The sequence below is a fragment of the Alexandromys fortis genome, unplaced genomic scaffold, assembly GCF_014885135.2.
Source record: "Alexandromys fortis isolate MF-2015 unplaced genomic scaffold, M_Fortis_MF-2015_v1.1 scaffold_31, whole genome shotgun sequence".
Lineage (NCBI taxonomy): Eukaryota > Metazoa > Chordata > Mammalia > Rodentia > Cricetidae > Alexandromys > Alexandromys fortis.
This window is the reverse complement of record NW_026067974.1, coordinates 14,494,549-14,519,844: the sequence shown is the minus strand read 5'-3', so window position 1 is coordinate 14,519,844 and position 25,296 is coordinate 14,494,549. Positions and strand designations below refer to the sequence as shown.

The 25,296-nt window shown below is 39.4% G+C and overlaps 1 protein-coding gene across 1 annotated transcript in view; it reads left to right on the top strand.

Moving 5' to 3' along the window:
• Gpatch8 (G-patch domain containing 8) overlaps positions 1-25,296 on the top strand; it is a 68,542-nt gene that overhangs the window by 24,091 nt on the left and 19,155 nt on the right. Inside the window, 3 exon segments of the mRNA XM_050156551.1 lie at positions 19,424-19,491; positions 20,059-20,145; positions 23,226-23,369. Of these exon segments, the coding sequence (XP_050012508.1) occupies positions 19,424-19,491; positions 20,059-20,145; positions 23,226-23,369 (299 nt within the window).

Genomic DNA, 25,296 nt, shown 5'->3' with positions numbered 1-25,296 from the left:
TGCCTTTCAGTGATTTATGTGGCTACTGTATTGTAAAGCACCCTTCAACAGCCAGGTTTAACTTTTGTCCTCCTAAGCTTTCCCTGAAGCTGGTGACTTTTCTGTGACTTTTTTGCTTTGTGATCAGAGTAGATGTAGTGGTGGTGGAGAGGAAAATTAGCCTGCATGAAATGTAAAAGGAAAGAAGAAATTTCCTAGGACTGTCTAAGCCGAGGCTATTTCTCCGATGTAGACAGGCTCTGGATAATGTATGGTTTAAAGTTTTGGTTGTAGTTTCCCTTTAAACTATGCTAGTGTTCGGTAAGCCCCAAATACTGACATGTCTGCTTCTGAGCGCGCGATAGTTGGAAAGCAGCCAGCTGCATTTACATTTTAGTTCTTTCTTGTTTGAAACTATTAATGGTTATAGATTCGATGTGAATGATACCTGAGAAATAAGGTGAAACTGCATTTGGCCATAAAGAGCTTTAGATAAAGGGAGATTTGAAGATAATTGTGTCAATAAAAAGCTTTTGAATTTTGGAAATGACTCTTCACATGAATGCTGAAGTTTAAATCCATTTGTTAAGATAAGCAAGAGAACAGGGAGTGTTAGAATCTTTCATTTAGTAAGACTTACTTTGCCAGGCAACTGTGGTAATGCGTGTTTATAATTCCAGAATTTGGGAGGTAGAGGCAGAAATTTGAGGTCAGCCTGGGCTACCTAGTGAGACTCTCTCTCAGAAAATCTAAACCAAAACCCTAACAAACAACTATTGGTTTGTTTGTGTTATGGATTAAACTGGAGGTTTCATGCATGCTGGCTACACATTCTGCCAATGAGCTAGCTACATTCCTAGCTCTGCTTTTAAAATTCTTATTTTTTCCTGAGTTCAATTCCCAGCAACCACATGGTGTCTCACAACCATCCATAATGAGATCTGGTGCCCTCTTCTGGCCTGCAGGCATATATCAGACAGAACACTGTGTACATAATACATTTTTTAAAAGTTCTTGTTTTTAGTCTTTTTTTTTCTTTTTTTCTTTTTCTTTTTTTTGACTGTCCTGGAACTTGCTCTGTAGACTAGGCTGACCTTTAGCTCAGAGATTCACCTGTCTCTGCCTCCTTAAATTTTTACTTTCTTAAAAAAAAAAAAAGACCTATGGGGTCTGGGTTTTGTATTTTGTTTATTTTGTTTTGTTGAGATAGATATTACTCAGGGTAGCCTCAAAATCCCATGGTTCTCCTGCCTCAGATTCCTAGGTATTAAAAGTATAGGTGCACAGTACCATGCCCATTGCAGTCTTTGTGAAAAAAATGAATTAGATTTTATTGGTGTTGTATCTCCAGCTCCGTTGTAACATGCATTTAATGAACCCACAATAACTCATAAATACATAAATGGAAAGGAAATTTAGAGCTTATTTGCAGTTTTTTTTCTTTTTTTTTTTCTTTTCTTTTGAGACAGGATTTCATTATATGGCTAGTCTGAAACTTGATATGTAGACTCTGTCCTTGGTTTTATAGCAGTCCTCTTGCCTCTGTTTCTTAAATTTTGGGATTACAGCTTTTATTTGTTACTTGTTTGTTTTCTTATTCTTGGGTTGGAGGTGAGGACGGACCAGGGCCTCCTTTTAGCCCAGGCTGGCCCTGAACTGTGTGACCCTGCAGCCTCAGCCTATTAAATGTAGGAATTACACACTTTTGCCACCACACCCAGCCTCTTTTCTAGTCCAGTTGTGATAAATCATACAACTAATTTTTCTATAATAACATCTTTCTCCTTTTTCTGTCTTCCTCTTTGTTTTGTGTTCTGAGTATCCATCCCAGGACTTCATATATCCTATGTCCATGCTCTACGGTAGAGCTGCATCCCAGGCTTCCTCTGTTTTAACTTCTTGCTTTGCTGTTTTGTTTTGAAACAGGGCCTATGTAATGTAGCCCTGGCCTCTGTCCTCTTGACTGCTTGGATGGCTTCACTTGGCCGTTTTAAGGTTGTAGTTTAGTAGTGTTAAGTATATTTACATTGCTGACCTTTTAAAAATAGCTAATAAAAAAACTTTTAAAGATTAAGTGTCCTCGGGGTGTCTCTGTGAGTTCAAGGCCTATCAGGTTCTACAAAACGAGTTTCAGGACAGCCAGAGCTGTTACACAGAGAAACCTTGTCTCGAAAAACAAAATGAAGATTAAGGGTTGAGTTATTTTCAGGAATAGCTTATTTCTTATTATCATATTCAACAATGTACAGGTATTATGCTGGATTTTGGAACTTTCTCCAGTTAACAGTATTTGATTAGAATAGACCATAGTAATAGTACATTGAGGTAATTTTAACAGACTTTTTCATTGTTCTAAGTCTTTGCTGTGAGTAGTAGTTGTAGAAGAAAGCCCGTTACTCTAATAAAATGGTAATTCTTGGTATCATACTTTCACTGTAGGAATTCTAGGCTCACATATTGTAAATTTTAGTTTCACTTGTCAACTTTTATTATTTGAATTTAGGGCTCTTAACATATTGAACATATAACCATTTACTAAAACTTAAACATGATCTCTTAAACTTTGTTATTGTTGTTCAAAAGTTGAAATGCTATTTTGGCCCATGCAAAGCTTTTACAGATGACTCTGTACTCCTTGGTGCTCCAGTATAGGTAGTGGACACTGGCTAGGTTGAGGATAGGGCATGTTGATGCTAAGATAAATTGTTCTCTGTATCCAGACATAAAATTGTACTTTGTAAAAAATTGTGCTTTGTAAACTGGATTTGTTGTATTATTATATTATCCTTCCTTTGTGTTTGGTTCAGCCAGTCAAGTTCTTTGTTAGGGTTGTCAGAGTTAGCTACCACACCTGACTTTGTGCACTTTCTTCTTGAACAAAATTAAGAATATGATTTTCCTGAATATTGCTTTGGTCTTCTTGAGAATAAAGATTTTCAGTTACATTTGTATAGAAGTACTTCATTTGGGTAGGGAGCAGTGTTGTGGTTTTGTGATTGGATCTTGCCCTGTAGCTCCTACCTTGCCTTCTGAGTGCTGGTATTACAAGCACACATTGCTGCTCCTACCTGGGTCCATCTTTAGATATCTCAAATTTTTTTTTAAAGTACATTTATCTATTTATAGTTTGTGGGGGGGTACATACATCGCATATGGAAATCAGAGGACAACTTGGTGGGAGTTGGTTCTCTCTACTGTGTGGGTCATGGAGATCAGACTCAAGTTGTCAGGCTTGGCCTTGGTGCCTTTACCCACGGGGTCATCTTGTTAGACTTTTTTTTCCTTTAAATTTTATTTATTTATTTATTTGCTGTGTGCCTGCATTCCTGCTTGCATGCTTGTATGTTAGGGCACAGCTTAAGTAGGTTCTCTCCTCCCATATGGATCCCAGAGATCATGGCAAGCACTTTTCCCACAGAACCATCTCTAACTCTGTATTTAGGTGTTTTAACTGAATTAGAAGTAATCCAGTTCAGGTCTGTTATGAATATCATAACCTGGGTTACTTTCATCTTCCCAGTCTGTTTTCCAGTATTGGACCCTATTATCTAATGTGACTTGTATATATTAGGTCTACTCGACTCTAATGTCTATGCTTTAATCTTCTATGTGTTTTAGTTTTGCTTGTGTCTTAAAATCTTAATCTTATCTTGAAGTCTTTATGTTAAAGTCTCACTTTATACTCAAGGCTGGCCTGGAATTCACTGCGTAGTAGACTGACCTGAAACCTAGGGTAGTCTTCCTGCCTCAGCCTCCCAAAGTATTGGGATTACAGGTAGGTACCATCTTGCCTGACTTGTTCTAGAGCTTCACCAGCTCAAGAATTACTGTTTTTAAGTCAGGAATGGTGGTGCATGCCTTTAGTTGCAACACTGGAAGGTAAGTGTTGGAATATCATGGTTCCTGAGAACTGTGTTAAAGGGAACGTCATCCACAGCTTAGGTATTAAGTGGAGTCATTCTTCATTCTGTGGGAACACATGACTATCTTCTGTATTTGTATTTGTGAAGGCACAAGAGATTTTGAATTGCTTTTTAGTGCATCTTCTAAAAGTTGAAACCCTTGTGCTAGTGTGCATGTACATACACGTCAAATTTTTATTTATTTTGGCAGTGTTGGTGATTGAATCCAGATCTTCATGGTAGCTGGTTAAAAATTTTAAATTAAGGGGCTGGAGAGATGGCTCAGTGGTTAAGAGCATTGCCTGCTCTTCCAAAGGTCCTGAGTTCAATTCCCAGCAACCACATGGTGGCTCACAACCGTCTGTAAAGAGGTCTGGCGCCCTCTTCCGGCCTTCAGGCATACAGACAGAATATTGTATACATAATAAATAAATATTAAAAAAAAACATTTTAAAAAAATTTTAAATTAATAGTGAAATTGGATCTTACTGTGTTTCCCAGATTGATCTTGAATTCCTGGGTTCAAAAGATCCTCTTTCCTTAGTCTCCTAGATAGTTAGCACTACTGGCACAGGTACTGGGGAGACTGTCTGGTGCTGACATTTTTATCTGTGGCATGTGACACAGTTTTCTAGCACTGCCACTGACTGCACCCCCATTTTCACTAACTTCATAAGAAAAAACTTATACTTCTGTAAGTTTTTTGTTAATTAGTTTGTATGTGTGCACATTCGTGCATATTCAGGTACATTGTACATGGCACCTGGAGGTTAGAGAACAACTTTCTGGAATTAGTTTTTTGCTTCTTCCTTTTTAAGACAGAGTCTCTTCTTTTTTCTCTTTTTCTCCTGATGTGCTGTGTACTCTAAGCTAGCTGACCCAAGAGTTTCTGGGTTGGGTTTCAGTAGCCATCACTGTATCTGGTTTTCTTTGGGTCCTGGGGATTGAATTCAGGGTTTCATGCTTACATGGCTAGTGTTTTACCTGCTGAGCCCTCTTCCCAGCCCTGATTTGTTTTCATTCCTTCTGATTTTTTTTCTTTTGGGCATGTATGTGTGCTGGGGTGTTGGTGGTGCTTGATACAGGGTGTTTCTACATAGCTCTGGCTATATTGGAATTCACTATGTAGACCAAGCTGGCCTTGAACTCAGGTCTGTCTGCTTCTGCCTCCCGAGTACTAAAATTAAGGACAAATGCTGTGATTAAAGATCTGTGCCACCACTCCTGGCTCCTTCTGCTTTTTTGTTTTAATGATTCATTTATTTTTATATTATGCAAATTTGTGTTTTGCCTCTATTTATTTATGTTTGTATGAAGGTGTTGGATACCCTGAAACTGGAGTTACAGGCAGTTGTGAGCTGCCCTTTGAGTACTAAGAATTGTACCTCAATCCCCTAGAAGAGTGGACACTGTTGCTCTTAACCTCAGAGCCATCTCTCCAGCCCCCTCCTTCCACTTTTTTGAGACAAAGTCTCAGAGAGTCTGGCCTCAAAGTCATTCTATAGCCATGAATGACCTTGAATTCCTGACCCTCCTCCTGTCTCCAGAGTGCTGCTACTGTGGGTTTGCTCCACCACACCCAGTCTTACAAGTGCTAGGGATTGAAACCAGGACTTTGTGTGCTAGACTAGCACTCCACCAATTTGTTCATCTCCCCATCACTATTGATCAATTTTCTCTACATAGTATTGTGACAGATTTCCGGTTTGCTTTTGTTTTTTTGTTTTCTTTTTTGGTTGGTTGGTGGTGTTTTGTTTCGTTTTGGTTTAGTTTCGTTTTGGTGTTTTTGAAACAGGGTTTATCTGTGTAACATTTCTGGCAGTCTTGGATCTCTCTTTGTAGACCAGGCTGGCCTCGAACTCACTGAGATCCACCTGTCTCTGCTTCCCAAGTGCTGAGATTAAAGGTGTGTGCCACCACCACCCAGCCCAGATACAGGTTTTTTGATCCTTCTGGGTCAGCCTCTGAATGTTGGGATCATCACAGGTGAGCATCACATCGTGCCTGGCTCATTTGGTTTTGAGATGAGGTTTCACTGTGTAGCCGGTGCTGACCTCCAGCTTTCAGTTATCCTGCTGCCCTGTCTTCCTAGTCCTGGTGTTATAGTGTGCTCATTTTATAAACTGAAACCTTTTTAGAAAAGTCCCACAGCTACTGAGTATCTGCCATCTCAGTTTAAGCATGACTTTAAATCTACTTTATACCCTTTTTCCTTTCAGAAAAAGCTGATACTGAAAATAGGAATGGAATGGGGGAGGTCAGGAAACATAGCTCCTCTGAATCACAAAGCAAGGTATGCATTGTCAGGAAGGCTTGTGCCTAGACTGGGGTGTGTTGTGACCCAAGCTTCTGGAAGTTAAAGAGTCATGATTTCCAGTATGAGGCCTGTAGTTTGAGACCAACGTTGTCTCCATAGCTTAGATTACACACAGCTCATATAGTGTAAGAAGCACCAATTCCGCTCCCTGGTGATCTTAGTACATTTGTTAAAGACAAGCCTAATCTTAGTGATTTCTGAGTTAACGTTTAGTTCTCAGGTTCTGAGAGCCTTTTTAAAAGCAAAATCCTGACTGGCTTTGAACTTGTAACCTTTTTGCCATAACCTTCTGGGTGCTAAGATTATTGTTGTAAACGAACACATCTGGCTATCTTTAATCCTCTTAGTAGAATCTTCTTAGTAGTTAATAATAAACTAGATAGTAAGTAAAAATTAGAATTCTTGAGTCTATTTTTGTTGTTTGGTGTGTGTGTTGCTTTTGTTTGAGACAGTTTTTCTGTATAGCCTTGGTTATCCTAGAACTAGCTCTGTAGACCAGTTTGGCTTCGAACTCACAGAAATCCACCTGCCTCTGCCTCCCAGGTGCTGAGATTAAAGGCAGGCACAATTACTGCCTGGCCTTTTTTTTTTTTTTTTTTCAATTTGTTTTTAGAGGTAAGAGAGATGGCTCAGTAATAAAGAGCACACGTTGCTTTTTTTGAGGACCCGAGTTTACTTTTCAGCATCTACATGGTGGTTCTAACAACCGTCAGTAATTCCACTTCCTAGGGACCTAATTAATGCCTTTGACCTTTAGCTATGGTGCACATGTGTATACAGGCAAAACACTGACACAAATAAAACAAACAAATCTTAAAACAAATTAGGATTTATTTTTATTTTTGTTTATATATGTGTTTCTTTGAGACTATATGCCACATGTGTGAGGCTCCCAGTAGAGGTCAGAAGAGGGTGTTGGATCCCTTGGAGCCAGAATTATAGTCTCCAGTCCTCTGGAAGAATAGTATGTACTTTTAGCCATTGAACCATATTTCCAGCCCTAGGAGGTCTAAATTTTAAAGCTAAAAAGAAGGTGGAGGGAGGCTGGAGTGATAGCAGGTAAGAGAAGAGCATTTGTTGCCCATGTAAAGGACCAGGGTTTAGTTCACAGCACCTAGTGACTATCTGTTACTTCAGTTCCAGGGATCCAGCCCTCTCCTCTGACTTCTGTAGACACCAGCTATGTACATGGTACCCATACACACATTCAGGCGAAGCACTAATATACATAAAATTTTAAAAATATATAAATTTAATGCCTGGCAATGGTGACACATGCCTTTAATTTTAACACTTGGGAGGCAGGGCAGGTGAATCTCTGTGAGTTGGAGGCCAGCATTGCCTACAGAGTGAGTTCTATCTAGGACAAGGCTCCAAAGCTACAGAGAAACCCTATCTCGAAAAATCAGTGTGTGTGTCTGTGTGTGTGTGTGTGTGTGTGTTCGTGTGTTCGTATGTATGTATATGAGAATGGGTCCAGCCTAGTGGTACATGCCTTTAATCCCAGCACTTGAGAAGTGGATCACCATGAGTTCCAGGACACCCAGAACTACATGGTGACCTTGTCTCAAAAAACAACAGCAAAAAGTAATAAAATTAAGAAAGAAAGGGATTGCAGAAGAATAGGAGGGGAGCGGTTAACTGAAGAGAGAAAGAATATAATGGAAAAGATTGTTTTTCATTATAGAGATCATCATATTTAAAGAGTACATCAAGGAGCTAGAGAGATGACTCAGCATTTAACAGCATACATATTCTGTCTGCTCTTAAAGAAAACTGTTTTGGTTCTCAGAACTCCTATCAGGTGACTCACAGCTGCTTGTAACTCCAGCTCCAGGGGATTCAGACACTGCTGGCCTCATGTGCATGTATCCACAGATACATGTAATGAAAAGTGATAAAAATTAAAATTTAAAGGATATGCCAGGCAGTGGTGGTGCACACTTTTAATACCAGCACTTGAAAGAGGCAGAGGCAAGAGGATCTCTGTGAGTTCGAGACAAGCCTGGTCTACAGAGCAAATTCTAGGACAGGCAGTGCTAGCTACACAGAGAAACCTTGTCTCCACCAAAAAAAATTGGAGGATATGTGAAGATATTAATTAATGTAGTAAGTTCATGGCATAATAATAATTTTAGATTGAAATTGAGAACAAGTGAAAGTAGGTAACTTTTGTTTTTATCATTTTACTTTGTATTTTTTAGTTACGTAGAAAAGAATGTGGAGCTGGGGAAATAGCTTAGTCAGTAAAGAGTTTGTCACACAAGTCTGAAGATCTAAGTTTGATCCCTAGAGCCTATGAAAAAAGGCAGTCATGGTGGTGCACACTTATAAACTCATCCAGGGAGGCACAAACTGGCAGCTTGCCAGCCATCCTAGATAACCCTGCAGCTTCCAAGCCAAACAGAGAACCAGACCCTGTCTCTAAAAACAAGGTAGATGGCACCTTATGAACAACCTGGGGATTACCTCTGATGCACACACATGTGGGGGTTAGGGGAGAAGAAGTGACTTAGTAATAGAAGCAGTTTGGCTATTATCAAGGTAAATTCATTTGGAAGAATAATTACAGTTTTGTCTGTGAAGCAGGTACTCATGTAGGTCAGATTGGCCTCAAAGCTTGTTGTATGGTAAAAGATGACCTTCAATTCCCAATCCTCAAGCCCCTACCTTCAAATGCCAAAATCACAGGCGTATACCACTGTGCTGGCTAACTAAATGGAAAAACATTTTTTTATTTGTTTGTTCTTTTTTATTTTATTTTTCTTTTCTTTCTTTCCCATGACAGAGTTTCTCTATAGCTCTTTTTGTTTTTAAAGACAGGGTTTCTTTGTAGCTTTGGAGCCTGTCCTGGAACTAGCTCTTGAACTCACAGCGATCCGCCTGGCTCTGCCTCCTCAGTGCTGGTATTAAGGCATGCACCACCACTGCCCAACTCATTCGTTTTTTAGAGTCGGGCCTGGCTGCCCTGGGACCATACTGGCCCCAAACTGAAAGAGATCCATCCACCTCTGCCTCCCAAGTGCTAGAAATTAAAGATGTGTGCACAATGCCCAACATAAATGAAATCTTTTTTAGAGATCATTTTTATTGATTAGTTTAATTTTTAGGAAAATCTTGGATGATGATGTGTGTGTGTTTTATGTGTGGGGCATGTGTATGGAGGTCAGAGGTAGTTTTGCCTCTGTATACATCAGGCTAGCTAGGCTAGCCTATAAACATCGTAGTATTCTTATGTCTCTGAGATAAAATTCCCATTTTTCAGATCAGAAAATTAACTCTCTCTTTTTTTTTTAAAGATGTGTGTGTGTGTGTGTGTGTGTGTGTGTGTGTGTGTGTATACACATATACAGTATCCTGCTTGTAGGCCAGAAGAGGGCACCAGACCTCATTATAGGTGGTTGTGAACCACCACGTGGTTGCTGGGAATTGAACTCAGGACCTCTGGAAGAGCAGTCAGTGCTCTTAACTGCTGGGCCATCTCTCCAGCCCCCCCCCCCCTTGTTTTTTTGAGATAAGGTTTTCCTTATCTCAAACAGTGGCTCTGTGCGAACTATGCTGGTCCTGAACTGCGGGTCTTCTGCCTCCACTTCCTGGGTGTCTGTTTTTATATATATATATATATATACAGACACCTATGCCTTTAATCAGTGTGCTATATGATGTATGCCTAAACAGTTTGCTGGATCCTTCAACTTTGATGATAGAATTGTAATACAGGACAGTTACCTACCTTACTCTCCAACAGTTTGGAAATGGCTCTGAATATGATGTTTTCTTTGGAGATTTGAAGTGATCATATATGTTTCCTCAATATAAATTCACTAGAAGCTAGACGCTGAATTAGGTAGTAAAAAAAACTTCACAAACTAGCTTTTTTCTTTTTTTTTTTTCCCCTTTTGGTTTTTTGAGAGAGGGTTTGTCTGTGTAACAGAGCCCTTTTTGAGAGTTAGCTCTCTCTTTCTACCATGTAGAGGATCAAACTCAGGTTGTTAGATTGATGGCAAGTACCTTTACCTGGTCTCACAGTGTAGACAGGTGGGCCTCAAACTTGAGGTGTTTTTCTGTCTTCTGAGTTTTGAAATTATAGGTGTGAGCCACTGTGCCTAGTTTCCTCAATTTTTTTCTTATGTTTTATTTTCTGTGTAATTTTTAGTGTTCCATCATGTATAATTTTTATTATTTGTGTATTTCTTTTGCCCTTCTTAAACTAAGTTTCTAAAGATTAGTAATTAGTGTGTTTTTGCATGTTGTTTGTTGATACTTTCATGGTTTTTATTGTATGTATATTTGCTGACAAAATAGCCTAGATCTACACTAATTCTTCAAGGAAGATCAGGAGCTAGTGAAATGCCTCAGTAGGTAATTGTGCTTGCTGTCAAACCTAACAAACTGAGTTTGACACCCATGACCCATAGTGGAAGGAGATAACTGACTCCTGCAAGTTGACCTCTGATCTTCATGTACATACCATGACATTCACCACCACCACCAATAAAGAAATAAATGAATACTTGTAAGTTGGAGGGGGAAGGGGAGGATAAGTTAGGAGCTGGGCAGGTAGGGGTGGTCTTGTGATCCCAGCACTTCAGAGACCAAGGCAGAAGGTTCCTAAGCAGGCTGTCCTGGCTAAATGACACAAACCTGGGGGTGAGGAGACTAGAACTGTAAGTCATAACCCATGCCTACTTAGAGTTGATGGGGAGACAGACAAAACAAATACAAGTATATGATGGGGACACTAAAGAATTGAACAACTTAACTTAGAATTTCAGTTTGTTTAACAATTCAACATGCAGAAATCTCAAGTTACAAGAATATTGAAGCAGGCAACTATTTCACATCTGGTCAAATGTAGTTGCTAGTAGGTATATGAAACACAGATATCTATGGATTGTTGATGTTTCTTCCATGAGAAACGTTCGCTATTATTCTTATTTAAATTTTTTTATTACATTTATCTGTATGTGTTGTGTTTGTGGAGGTCAGAACAACCTGAAGAGATTATTTCTCTCCTGTCAAGTGATTATCAGATATTGAACTCAGGTCATCAGGTTTGCAGTTTGCTTGCTTCACCCCACCCCCTTTGGTAGGTTTTAGATAGACTCATGTGGCCGAGGCTTCCTTGAGTCATACTCAGTGTGTAGTTGAAGATGCCTCTGAACAATTTCTGATTATTTTGCCTCTGCTGATCTAGTGTTGAGATTACAGTTTATTACAGATTATGCATTGCTGGGGGTCAATCCCAAGGCTTTGTGTCTGCTAGGCAAACACTGTACCAACTGAACCATACCCCAAATCCTCAGGAAGATTATAAGAACACCAAGTAAAAAGTATAATTTAGCTGTCAGTGGTGACACATACCTTTAGTTCTAGCACTGCAGAGGCAGGAGGATCTCTGAGTTCCAGGCAGCCTGATCCAGAACATCTGGAGCTACACAGAGAAACCTATCTTGAAAAGCAAAAATCATCATCATCATCATCATCTCAGTACTTGGAAAACTGCATAGGGAGAATAAAAAACTCAGAAGCAGCCTGGGTTACATATCAAAGTTATCTCCAACAACAAAGAATGAAAAGATTACTACCAACATAAGTAGCAGGGGATATTATTTAGAAAAGAAAACATGTAATATCTCCCATGCACATAAGGATCTTTTTTTCCTTTTTCGAGGTTGTGAAGTGTCACTCTGTACCCTGAATTAGCCTCAAGTCAAAATCCTCCTGCCCCAGCTGCCAGAGTATGGGGATTTGGGGCATTTACCTACCACCTGTGTCCTGCAAATCTGATTTGTTGTCCATTTGTTTTGAGGTAGGGTCTTTCTAGGTATCCCTGGCTGTCTTGAATGAAACTCATTTAGTAGACCAGACTGACCTTGAGTTTGCAAAGGTCCACCTGCACCTGCCTCCAAGTGATGTATGATTTTTTTTTTCTTTCTTTCCTTTTTTTGTTTTTTTGAGACGGTTTCTCTGCGTAACAACCCTAGCTGTCCTGGAACTAGCTGTTGTAGACCAGGCTGGCCTCGAACTCACAGAGATCTACCTGCCTCTGACTCCCAAGTGCTGGGATTAAAGGCGTGCGCCACCACCACCCAGTTCAGGCACATGATGATTTTTTTCAGTTCTTTTTTCATTTGTTTGTTTTTTCTTTTCCCCTTAACATAGACTCTCCCAATGTAGACCTGACTGACCTGTACTCAGAGGACTCTTGACTGCCTCTGCTTTCTGAGTGCTGGGATTAAGACATGCACAGTTATACCTGACAAAAATCTGAATTTTTAAAAATAATCTAGAAATCCATATTGTGTGTGTGTGTGAGTGTGTGTGTCTGTTTCTACCTCCTGAGTGATGGGATTAAAGGCCTGCACCACTACGGTGCCCAGCCATGAGTGTGGTGTGTATGTTTGAATGCTGTGGCATGTGTGTAGTTAGAAGACAACTTTATGTAGTTAGTTTTCTCCTTTCACTTTTACATAGGTTCCAAGGATTGAACTCACATAGTCAGGCTTCACAGCAAACATTTTACCTGCTGAACTATTTTTTGTCAGCTACAAACACATTACTTTAGATCATAACAGTCCACCCTGATTCCTAAAGACTCATAATCAAGGATGTATTTAGTCCATCTCTTAAAAGTCCCCATAGTCTTTTAACAGTCATACCACAGTTCAGAAGTCCAAAAGGTCTTCCAAGACTAAAGGCAGTCTGCACAGAAACCCTGTAGAATCAAAGTCATATTTGTGTACATCGATGTACAATGACACAGTTCCATTCCAAAAGGGAGAAATGTGGGCACAGCAAAGAAAGGCTGGAACAAACCATGAAGATCCAGGTCCAGTGGCTGGGGCTTATGACAGAATCATCTTGGCTCCAGAGTGCTTAAGAAACCTGCTGCTTGGGGCTGGAGAGATGGCTCAGAGGTTAAGAGCATTGCCTGCTCTTCCAAAGGTCCTGAGTTCAATTCCCAGCAACCACATGATGGCTCACAACCATCTGTAATGAGGTCTGATGCCCTCTTCTGGCCTGCAGGCATACACACAGACAGAATATTGTATACACAATAAATAAATATTTAAAAAAAAAAAGAAAGAAAGAAACCTGCTGCTTCAGGTCTGCCTCTTAGAGGGCTGTGAGCACACACAGCCCTTCTGGGCCAGCTCCATTCCATGCCTGCAACTTTCTTCTAGGGTTTTCCCATCGTTTCCATTGCAGCAGAGGCTTCACCTTCATGTGATGAGTTCTTGGGGCTGCTTTGCAGGGACTCTGATACTGCTACACATTGCCTGGTGTCAGTAGTTCTGTCTATAGAACCTCAGCACAAGACTCCTTACTCAATGTACTACCATCTTTCATGCCTGCAAAACAGGTACATGTACCAGGTGGTTGATGCTGATAAGATCTGGTGCTAGCTTGGGAAGTAGTCTGTCCCCCTGGACCACAGTTGTATCATTTATTCACTGTGTGCTGCTAACCCTGGGGAAATGCTTCCCCTATGATTATTTTCAAACAGGAAACTCCATGTGCCTATTAGGTTTTTAATGTTTTGTTTTTTGTTTGTTTTTGAGATAAGGTTTCACTATATAGCCCTGGACAACTTTAAGCTTACTATGTGTAGACCTGGTTGACTTGGAACGCTTGGCAGCCCTCCTGCCTCTGCACTGGTATTATAAACATGTGCCACCATATCTGGAGAAGGTCACTTTTCAAAAATATTTCTGAGCAGAGTATATAATTGATTCAGTAAAGTGCTTGAAAGACCTTTAAGAGTTGGATCCTTAGAACTGAGGTTGCAAAAAACTGGTCATGGTACCCTTGTTGTCCCAGTGCTGGGGAAGCAGAGACTTGTAGATCCTTTGGACTGACTAGCAAGGTAGGCTACATGGTAAACTCCATGAAAGACCTTTTCTCAAAAAACAGCTTGAATAGTGCCTGAGGAACAATACTGGAAGTTATCTTGTGGCCTTCTTAGACATGTGCACCTGCTCATAACACATGCACCTGTGTACTTGCACATATGGGTGATAATAAAGCCTTGTGAAGACTGTGGTAAGAGTTCGGTCTTCTGTGTAGTAATTTAAATTTATAAAGCTTGACAATTAAAAATTGCCGCTTACAGGCTATAAGAAGGCTCTAACTGTTTAGTTGTCTCTTCTTAGGGAATTGAGGTTTTCATAGCCCAACCTTTTAGGGGGGACAGTCCTAAAAAGATGTACTGAAGAATAAATGGTTGTGTGTGTTGGGGAGGATAACAGTGAAAAGTACAAGAAAAGTGTTTTACATGAAACTAGAAAGTCTTCGGGGGTTTTAGAATGATCCTGCAACTGTAAGAACTTTTCGTTGTGGTTATGGAACACTTAACACCCCCAGTGGTAGGAGATAGAACTGCAAGAGCCATTTGGTTGTCAAGGTTTTTATACTAATTTCTGCTGCTGTGTCAGCTGTATAGCACCCGAGTGTTTTCTACCATTTAGACATTAGAATTGAAGTGGAGCTGGGCAGTAGTGGCACATTCCTTTAATCCCAGTGTCCAGGAGGCAGAGGCAGGCAGATCTCTGTAAGTTCGAGGCCAGCCTGGTTTAAAGTGAGTTCCAGGACAGCAAGGCTGTTACACAGAGAAACACTATCTGGGAAAAAAACAAAACAAAACAAAACAAAACAAAACAAAACAAAACATGACGTTCACGGGGGCTGGAGAGATGGCTCAGTGGTTAAGAGCATTGCCTGCTCTTCCAAAGGTCCTGAGTTCCATTCCCAGCAACCACATGGTGGCTCACAACCATCTGGAATGAGGTCTGGTGCCCTCTTCTGGCCTGCAGACATACAGACAGAATATTGTATACATAATAAATAAATATAAAAAAAAAACATGACGTTCAGGTTGTCACTTTGTAAACACATTCTTTGTTGTGGTGGTGGTTCTCCTTGCTTTGCTTTTGAGACCAGGTCTCACTCTCCAGCTTTGGCTGGCCTAGAACTCACTATGTAGCCCAGGCTAACCTCAGGTTTGCTGTAGTTCTCATCCCACAGCCTCCCAAGTGCTGGTAATTCCTGGTGTGAGTCGCCATGCCTAGCTCTTTTGGAGTTCTTTGATATAAACAGTATTCACATAAGGGTGGCTGGGAGATGAATAGTCAGTAAAGTGCTTGTGTTGCAAGTTGCTAAAATTTGGATTCCAGTCCATGTGTATAAATATGGAGATAGTAGAGACAAAGGGATCACTGAGGCTTGCTGGCTTACTGAGAACTCTGGGGTTGTTGAGAGACATTTTCTCTATAAATAAGGTAGAAAGCCAGAGAAGACACCTGAGGTTGAACTTTAGTATCCACATACCAGTTCAAACACATACAAAGTTCAGTCATACACAAACATATTTATGAGCATAGATACACACAATGGAAATAAAAACTTAGATCATTAGAGCTGAGCTTGTATGTAGCTTTGTGACAGAGCATTTGAGAGTTCATGGATTCTAAACCCACTACTACAAAAAACAATAAGAAAAACATAAACAAATTTCAGTTTATTAGCAAAACATCATTTACCATTTTATTTAGAAAGTATGGTTATTTGGTCGGGAAGCTCACTTAGCCAGGTAGGTTCTGAACGTGGAGTAGATCTCTCCTCCTTCCTTTAATGTGTATCCCAGAACTCAAGCTACCAGCTTCCAGGGCAAATGCTCTACCCACTGAGCCAGCTAACTGTCCACAGTTCATCTTCTTATAGTTGGGCCTAGTGAAAGACACAACAAACATGTTTTTAATAATAGAAATTAACTTTTAAAAAGTTCCACACTTTGAACTGAATTTAGCTCAGTGTTTTAAAAAGAAGTTGTCTCTTTGAGGGAATACAATTTGGCTACTGCTGCTTGCCCTTAAAAAATTTTTGATCATTACAAATTGTTATTTATTCTGTTATTTTTATGATTTATTTTATGTGCATTGTGTTTTGCATGTGTGTCTGTGTGAGGGACTCAGATACCCTGGAACTGGAGTTACAAACAGGTGTGTGTACAGACTACTGCCATGTGAGTGCTGAGAACTATATCAGGTCCTCTGGAAGAGCAGCCAGTGCTCTTAACCACTGAGCCATCTCTCCAGCTCCTCTAAGTGATACTTTTTATGGTAGGATCAGTCATTGACAGAAATGAAGAAGTAAGGGAATTTTTTTTTCTTTTTGAAGTAAGGGATTTTTAAAAAAAATGGTACAACCCCTTCTTGTATATGTTCTTTGGTGTCTTTTTCCCACTGTGATTTTTCCTTGGGTGATTTTTCTTGGTTGTGTAGTCACTTTAATAATGTTAGGAAATTACTGCTTCACGTAGGCAGTGATTTCATCTTCAGATTGTTTTGTAGTTTGGATCTTTTCCATGAGTTAACTCTGGAGAAATTATAAATGAGGTTCTTTTGAGGCTGTTGTTTTTGTTGTTGTTTTCTGGAATTCTTTTTCAAAGGTTGGCATAGTTATGTGTGAAGGACAGATGTTGGTGATGAAGTCTTTTAACAGGAAGCAAAGATCTGAGCAGAGCTACTTAGAGTTTTAACTCATTCTTAACAGAGTTCAGTTCTAGACCTCTGTTAACTATTTTGAAGTGGTCTTGAAGCCCCGTCAGCCAGGCTCCTTATAGTTCTTTTGTGAAGAAATTACCTGGTCAGTGTCTGGTTGATCCCATCCATTCTTTACTGTGGTTTATTTAAGGAGTCCCATCTTGCACCCTGAATACTGATTTGCCAGAATGAATAAGTTAAATGAAAGATTAGAAGCTAGAGTTAGTTTTCTCCCTTTAAACAGATTGACATCCCAGCCCATCCCCACCCCTGTGTTATTGAAGAGGAGATTGTTCACGTTCTCAAGTCGCAGTACAAAAATCTCACACCCCATCCTGACCAGTACAAAAACAGCTGCTGCAGCACAAAATGTCCTCCCTCTGTCCTCACTGAAGTCGGGGGAGGGACAAAACCCAACCGGTACTTTACCCCATCCTGTGCCTGCTAGAAGGCCTGTTTCCTGCCCTCATGGTTTCTGCCTAACAGACGGTGTTTCTTTTTTACAGCGTTATGATCCTGGACTTGTTGTGGTGATGGTAAACTTAGCAGTGGTAATTTTTATTTTCAGACTGAATTATTCCTTTGTCATCAGTGCACCAATATGTTAGGCTTACTCTCTGTTGTAGCCTCATCCTTCTGCTTGGTCTTTTCATTTTCCTTTCCTTTCCTTATGCAACTTGTCTGATCCTTGTTCATTGAAGGGTAATGTTAAGAAGGGATGTATCTATGTTAGAACTGCCAAAAAGAATCAGTTAGAATGTTAAATTCTAAAACTGTCAAAAAACTTGATTTCCCCACCCCAGTGTAATGGGCACTAGCACTTGCTACTGCAATTTATAAATAAGTTAAAACAAACTTTGACTGCCTTAGAAGGCAAAAGTACTAATGCAGAATTTATAAACAGGGGTTTACAGAGGTAATCAATCTGTACCAAAACGTTGTTTATTTTTCCAAAATAAATTCTGACCAATCAAAAAAATACTCTAAAATAAATTTCTTTGATGTTTCTTTTCAATTGTTTCATTGGACTATTTGTTTTTACCGGTAAATCCCTGATTGAGACGTTATGAAAGTGATATTGCACCTAGGAAGTCATTTTTATAACCTGTCTTTACCTTGGTCCTTTTGCTAAAGATTGCAGTCACTGCTTATTTATTATACCATTGGGCAGAAGGAGCACTGTGCTTTCATCGTATTTGACTGGCAATCTGGGAAAGATCTAATAGAAGACTGTGCTCTAGAAAGTTTTTGTTATTACTTGGGTGAGGTTTTTGTTTTGTTTTTAACTATGAAGATAATTGCTTGTTTTCTGTTTATTAAAAACAATAATGTGATCTTGTTGATAAGCAGTTAAACTTCTGAGTGTCAATAATAGAATATTGTTGACAAGTAGTTAAGCTTCTGGGTTTGTTTTTCAGTATGATTTAAAGATGAAAAATACTAATTCAATAAATATATAGACCAGACGCAAGTGTTGCTGGTTATTTTCTTTTTTCTTTGGGATCCAAACAAACCAATTATTCTAAAATTTTTTTCTTTGATAATACCTAAGATTTAGCCTGACAAAACTTGAATTTCTTGCCCAAAGGTATAATATATGTATATATGTGTGTGTGTGTGTGCGCGCGCGCGTGTATAACAACAAAAATAAAATTAAAAAAAAAAAACAATTGTTTACACCAGCCTGAGTGAAATGATGAGGGAAGTAAACATTGTGTTTTTTCACTAAAGGTGTACCTGGGTAAGGTAAGTTCTTTTTAGTTACATCACAATGAAAGCGCAAATTGTGATGTAAAACAGCTGTGGTAGTAAAGTGCTTGTCTGCCCCATTTGCTTTGTTTGGCTGGTTATGAGTGGATTAAATATATATTTTCAAAAAATCTCCAGCATAGATCAATTAGTCGAAAGTCAATTTTCTTCGCAACTAGTCCTTTTCACAGCTTACCAATAACCGTCCCTAGCCAGTGTAAATTCACTCGACAGAATGTGACCTCAGGCACCAGTTTTAAAATAAAACCAATCTTGTCCCTAAGGGCAAGTAGCTGTTGTTTTTATTTAAATTTTCATTTGATTAGAAAAGATCTTTTGAAAAATATTTTTTATAAACATACTGAGTTATAATTGTATTGGTTTCCTTTGTTTTCAATGTTCTCTTTTCCCCCCATTCAAGCATTTAAGATGTTCATCACCAGTTTTAAGGGATGACAAGGAGATGTTGGCACAAATCTGTTCTCATTGCTACTTGGGATCCTTTAAGAGCTTGTGCTGGGCAAGGTGTCAGTAATCCCTGTATTTGGGAGCTTCAAGGTCATCCTCACTTTTATAGTCGAGTTTGAGGCCAACCTGGTCTACAGTTTTATAAAAACAAACAGAAAAAGGAACTTTTAAAGTTTTTTGTGATAAACTTGCTGGTGCCATTGACATGTCCCCCATTCATTTGCTTAGTTTTGCCATAGTTACCTGGAGTTCTCTCCAGCTGGGAGGTCAACTAAAAATGGTTGGTTGGGATTAATCCAAGAAAGGAAGGATTGGACGTAAGCTGTGAGAATGGCTTTTGTTTGGTTCACTGTAGCTTTCTGGTCTCTGCACTCCAAGGCAAGATCTAACCACCCAAACCTAATGTTTAAAGTGAGCTTTTGGCCTAATTATACGCCTCAACTTGATTCTGTGTTCCTTTACAGGGAGAACAGACCCTATTCCAATCGTTGTCAAGTATGATGTCATGGGCATGGGTCGCATGGAAATGGAGGTAAAGTGGTCTCATTAAGCAAATTTAATTTTATGGGATATATAAAATCGGCTTTCATTTCAAACTCATATCAGTATAAACATATTTATCAGGTGAACATAATTTTAATTTTTCTTTGATCAATTAAAAATGTATTTTATATTTTCATTTTGTGCTATTTTTGAAGCACAGAAGATATAAATACTGCTCCCTGTTTTAACTGAGGTGTAAACAATGTGTTTTCTTAGTATCGTACAGAAAGACCAGGTCAGACTCTGGACTTGTTTTAATAGACAGTGTTGCTTTGTGCTTAAAACACTTGTGTGGTAGAAGCTCTGCCCATGTAGAGTTGGTTACAGCTATTGTCCGCGATACTGTCTTATTATCTGAAATGTGGGTGGTGAATATTCAACTGAAGTCTTGTTATCAATAGTTGGGTCTGTTAGACCTGTCAGGAAAGAGGTTAAGGACTGAGAAAACATAAGTTTCTTGCTTTCCAACACAGCATTACGCTTATGTAAATGATATTTTTGTAGCTAATTCTGGGGTACTTTAGGAAAAAGAATAAATATATCTATTTTTGTCAAGTTGGATTATGCCGAAGATGCTACCGAACGGCGTCGTGTCCTAGAAGTAGAAAAAGAAGACACAGAAGAGCTGAGACAAAAGTACAAGGTACCTTGAGCAAAGTCATTGTTGTTTGAGAATGTCCACACAGAGAAGAGGTGTTTGTTTTTGGTGAAAAGGGTTCCTTGAGTGATAGCATTTGTCTACATTTACTGGTGATTTGCGTTAATCTCAGTTTGCAGTTACTTTTTATTTTCTCCTGCAGTAAAATCTGTGTTAGAAAATTGTGTTTGAAAATACTAGTCCCAGGTAGGAAATACAAAGAAGTCAAGTAGTAGCAGCAAAACAGACAAAACAACAAAAAAAGGGGTTTAGGAGTCCTTGGAGGCTTTCCTTTTTAAAAAGGAAAAGGATGAGGGTATTTTTGTGGAGCAGGCATTCATTTTATGTAATGCCACAGTGTGCATAAAACCCAAAGAACAACAGGGTTGGTTCTTTCCACCCAGAGTTCAGACCCGGACTCTGGCTTGGCAGCAGGTGTCCTTGCCTGCGGAGCCCTCTCACCAGTCCTGAATGAGGTATTTTATTGTAATTTAAGAATTTTCTTTTTCATTGGTAATTACACTCAGCCCTGAAGCACAGGTTTATCTCTTATTTCTCCACGTGGGCATAAAGTTGGATTCTTTTTGGTTTTGGGACAGGGTTTTTCTGTGTGACAGCACTGACTATCCTGGAACTTGCTCTGTAGACCAGGCTGGCCTTGAACTTACAGATCCTCCTGCCTCTGCTTCCCGAATGCTGGGATCACATGTATGCCTGATGTCCTCAGAGTTCAGAAAAAGGCTTCAAATACCCCGGAACTGAAATTACAAATGACTGGGAGCCACCATGTTGGGATCTGGGAACAAAACCTTGATTCTCTTTAAGAGCAACCAGTGCTTTAAAATATTGAGCCATCTCTCTAGTCCACAGTAGTTTCTTTTTATAAGGGACTATTCATAACAAACTGCAGTTTAGAACAAGCATATAAACGTTCAGGAAACTTTCCTTTCAGGGTATTATAGTATGTCCAGTCTCTGTCATAAAATGGGCAAATTAGAAGATAAAAATAGATCTTATTAAGGTTATCATACAGAAATGATGTTTTTGTTGTACTTAAGCTGAAAATGGGAAAGGGGGATTTAAAAAAATATGTTCTGCCATTTTTAAAGGGAAAGTAAAGCCATAGCCTGCCTACCCAAGGATCTATTGAAGATCTTTCAAAGTCTCACTGCTTTGAAGTGCCTATAAATTTAGCCTAGGTATCTAGACTTTTCATTAGTATGGAAAAGAGAAAGGGGTGATATACTAGTCAGAGTCTTTGTCAGTCTTGGAAACCAAAGATCTATTATTTTCTTCCATTGTTAAGATAGATAACAGATGAGAAAAATTAAATAAAATAGCTATAATTTTACAGACTTAAAGATGAAAAAACAACAAAGATTGAGGTGATAGCATACCTATAAGGACTCCTGAAATCCAGGATATTCAGACATAGTGGTGCCTGCCTGTCTTCCTAGCATTTAAGAGGCAGAGAAAGGTACTAGACATGACAGCACACACTTGTATTCCCAAGCACTTGGCGGGGGAAGGCCACAGGTTCTAGTACAGCACTTAGGGTCACACAATGAGACTATCTCAGAAAAGAAAAAAGGTATTTAGGAGATGGTTCACTATGTAAAGCACTTACTACAAATATTGGATGAACTGAGGTCATCTTACAAAATGCCAGATGTAGCAGTGCATGCCTGATTTCAGTGCTCAGGTGGAGAAATAGGGGCAGTGACAAGATGATCCCTGGAAGTTTGTGGACCATATAGACTGGTGACAAAAAAGAGGCCTGCCCCAAACAAGGGTGAGCCTAGGCACCCAAGGTTGTCCTGACCTTCTTACACTCAGCACACCTAAGCATGCTCCACATTACACAAACAAAACAAATTCTTTTAATATGTTTTTAATGTCTAGAGAAAGAGCTCAGTGCTTAAGAGCACCCAGAGGACCTGGGTTCAATCCCCAGCACCCACATGGCATCTCATAACTATCTGTAACTCTAGGGGATTGAATGCTCTCTTTTGGCTTCCACAGGCACTTCATGTAGGTGAAGCCTCAATACATTCAAACAAGCACTCATACATATGAAATAAAAAAATGAAACTTTTTAAAAACAAAATGGAAAATTTGAAGATTTCTTGCTGGTGTTTTGAGATTTGAGTGCTTTCTAAGCTCACTTTTATTTTCTTATTTTTTTTAATTTGCCTATTTATTTATTTGGTGGTGATGGTTGTTTCAAGACATGGTTTCTCTGTCTAATTCTAGCTGTCCTGGAACTCAACTCTGTAAACCAGGCTGGCCTCACACTCAGAGATCCGCTGGCCTCTGCCTCCTGAGTGCCAGGACTAAGGGCATGTGCTGCTGCTGCCACTTGGCCCACACCCAGCTTTTAAACTATTTTTTTTCTTGAGTTCTGGGAATAATCATGTCAGGTTTCCTCTCTTTATGATAAATTACACTGGTAATAATTTTTTTTTTAATGTTGAACCTTGAGTCCTTTGGATAGATCTTACTTCTCTTGCTGAGTAATCCTGTTTAGTATATGCTCTATTCCGGTTACTGGTTTAAAAGTAAAATAGAGCGACATAATGGGGCTGGGGGGATGGCTTAACAGTTAAGGGCTCCTGCTAGTCTCAAAGAGGACCTGGATTCAATTCCCAGTACCTACATGGCAACTCACAACTGCCTCTAACTCCATTTCCAGGGGATCTGAGCTCCCTCTCTAGGCCCTGGCCATCTTAGCACTCACTATGTACTAAGGAAGTCTTGTCAGCCTACGGTGTGTTATGGGCATGTACCAACACTGTGCCTGGTTAAAATTGTGTCTTATATTGAATCTAGTTGGTTTTTGGTTAAGGACAAAATAGAGAATGGTTTTGTCTACCATATTGCCAAAAATGAAATAAAATTACACTTTCTTGAACACTTGTTAATACATATATAAAGTGTTACCCTACCAAATTGCCCCTTGTGTTTTATCCTGCATTTATCAGTGCCATTGAATTTTACGGAAAGTTATTTTTTTCTTTCTGCTTGAGTAATAGCTGTCTAAATCCTATGGAGTTTATGTCTTGTTTGTATTTTGTGATTCTTAACAGGATTACGTTGACAAAGAAAAGGCAATCGCCAAAGCCTTAGAAGATCTTAGAGCCAACTTTTACTGTGAACTCTGTGATAAACAGTATCAGAAACACCAGGAATTTGACAACCACATTAACTCTTACGATCATGCACACAAGCAGGTAAGGAGTAACTACTTGGTGTCAAGGAAAAAGATTCTTGTTATAACCGTTGGTGTTTATGAGTGTGATGGGTTTCTTGTGTCAACCAGTTTGTACTTTTGGCTACCTGATACACTAGCTCCCGTTTACCATGGAAGCTGTTCCCACATAGATGCCCTCTTCTCCCTGCCACTCCATCACCATTTTAAGTAAAATAATAAATTGTGAGTTTCTTAAATCTTAGGTAATGCTTGTGATTTTGATTAATTTTTAATTTTTTGTTTTTAATGTGGCGATTGAGCCAAGGACCACTGAGAGAGCTTTATGTCAGTTTTTCTCCTTCTCTCAACATTTTAGACTTGTGGTTTTCTGAACCTGTGAGTGTAAGAGTTATGGCTACTATTTCCTGTCAGCAAGTCATCTTGTTATTCCATATTCCCTGGAAAATGACTGAATCCTGATGACAATCAAAGTAGATATGCTGTGTCTTAGTAACAACAAACCCTTCTTGTCTCAATTAGAGTTTCTGTGTGGGGAAATGCCATGACCAAAAGCAACTTGGGGAGGAAAGGGCTTATTTTCTAGGTCACAATTCATCACTGAAGGAAGTAAGAGCAGGTACCTGGAGGTAGGAACTGATTCAGAGGCCATGGAAAAGTGCTGATTGCTGGCTTGTTTCTCGTGGTTTTCCCAGTTTGCTTTCTTATAATACCCAGGACCACCTTCTTGGGCTCTTGGTAGTTACTTCACTTAAATTGCTTTCAGACAAGCAAGGTCTTGCTAAATGGTTCAGGAACTCCCTATGTAGACCAAGCTGATCTTGAGCTTGGGATGGGCCCTTCTGCCTACCTCACATATACCCATCCAGTGTTAGGATTGCTGGGCTGTCCCCAGCTCTTAAAGTTGCTTTTTAAGAGGAAAGATTTTTTTTTTATACAAAATATTTAGGAGAAGCGTTGAACCAATAAAATTCATATTGACATTAATACCTCAGTGACATAGCTGCCAACTTAAGTGTAGTAGAAATTGTTATAGCGTTCATTCTTAGATTTTGACATTCTCATTCATTCTCCTGTATACTTTATGTTGACTGATCTTCTTCACCACTCTTATGAGTTACAGGAGTTAGCAGCTTGGAAATAACTCCCCAAGGGGCACTTGGCAGTTGTTGTCTAGATACACTTCAGGCTGTCTTAACTAGGAGGTGATACTTTTGGGATCAAGTTGAGTGGGATTCAAAGATATTGTTGAATATCCTATAATACACAACACCTCAAAATAAAGACTCAGAAGTGTGATCGCTGGTGCTGAGGTTAACTATTGGAAACTTTCAAATATATGAGCTATTTCACTCTTGCTTAGCACAAATTATAATCATTTTACATCTCTGGTTATCATAAACATTTATAAAGAGCTCATCTAGATCCAAAATGTATACTTAAATTGTTTTTATATGACCAAAATAAAATATAAAATTAAGAATTTGGGGATCTGAAGAGATGGTTCAGATGGTAAAGCACTTGCTGTGAAAGCATGAGAACTGGGTTGGATCTCTTAGAGCCATGGAAAAGTCAGGTAGGTGTAGTGGCACGGGTGTAATCCCAGGAGACAGGACTCCTGGGAGCAAGCTGACTAGCCAAAATGGTGAGAGACCCCTGCCTCAGTATGTAAGGTGGGAAGTGATTAGGGAAGACACCCTCTATCATGCACATACACCTTAGACACATAATACTCCACCCCAGTTTTTTTATCCTGAGAATTGGCAGATTGTTCAGTGAGTAATGTGCTTGTAGCACAAGCATGATACTGTGGATTCTGATTGGCAGCCTGCACTGGTAGTTGCTGTGGTGGAGAGACAGACAGAATTATCCCAGGATTTCCAACCAGCCTCACTTATTAGCAGTTTTAATGAGAGATCGTGTCTCAAAAAATAAGGTATGAGGTGATA